At 68.9% G+C, this 280-nt stretch overlaps 1 protein-coding gene across 1 annotated transcript in view; it reads left to right on the forward strand.

Moving 5' to 3' along the window:
• MEX3B (mex-3 RNA binding family member B) overlaps window positions 1–280 on the forward strand; it is a 4,170-nt gene that overhangs the window by 1,700 nt on the left and 2,190 nt on the right. The window contains exon 2 of the mRNA XM_025211786.1: window positions 11–278. Coding sequence (XP_025067571.1) covers window positions 11–278 — 268 coding nt within the window. The remainder of the gene's footprint in view (window positions 1–10; window positions 279–280) is intronic.

Consider the following 280-nt stretch of genomic DNA (forward strand, 5'->3'; position numbering starts at 1 on the left):
CACATGCTGCCGGGCCAGACCACCATCCAGGTGCGGGTGCCTGACCGGGTGGTGGGGCTGGTGGTGGGGCCCAAGGGGGCCACGATCAAGCGCATCCAGCAGCAGACGCACACCTACATCGTGACCCCGAGCCGCGACAAGGAGCCGGTGTTCGAGGTGACGGGCATGCCGGAGAACGTGGACCGCGCCCGCGAGGAGATCGAGGCGCACATCGCCATGCGCACGGGCGGCCTCATCGAGCTCACGGACGACAACGACTTCCACGCCAACGGCACGGACG

The sequence above is a fragment of the Alligator sinensis genome, unplaced genomic scaffold, assembly GCF_000455745.1.
Source record: "Alligator sinensis unplaced genomic scaffold, ASM45574v1 scaffold259_1, whole genome shotgun sequence".
In the NCBI taxonomy this organism is placed as follows: domain Eukaryota; kingdom Metazoa; phylum Chordata; order Crocodylia; family Alligatoridae; genus Alligator; species Alligator sinensis.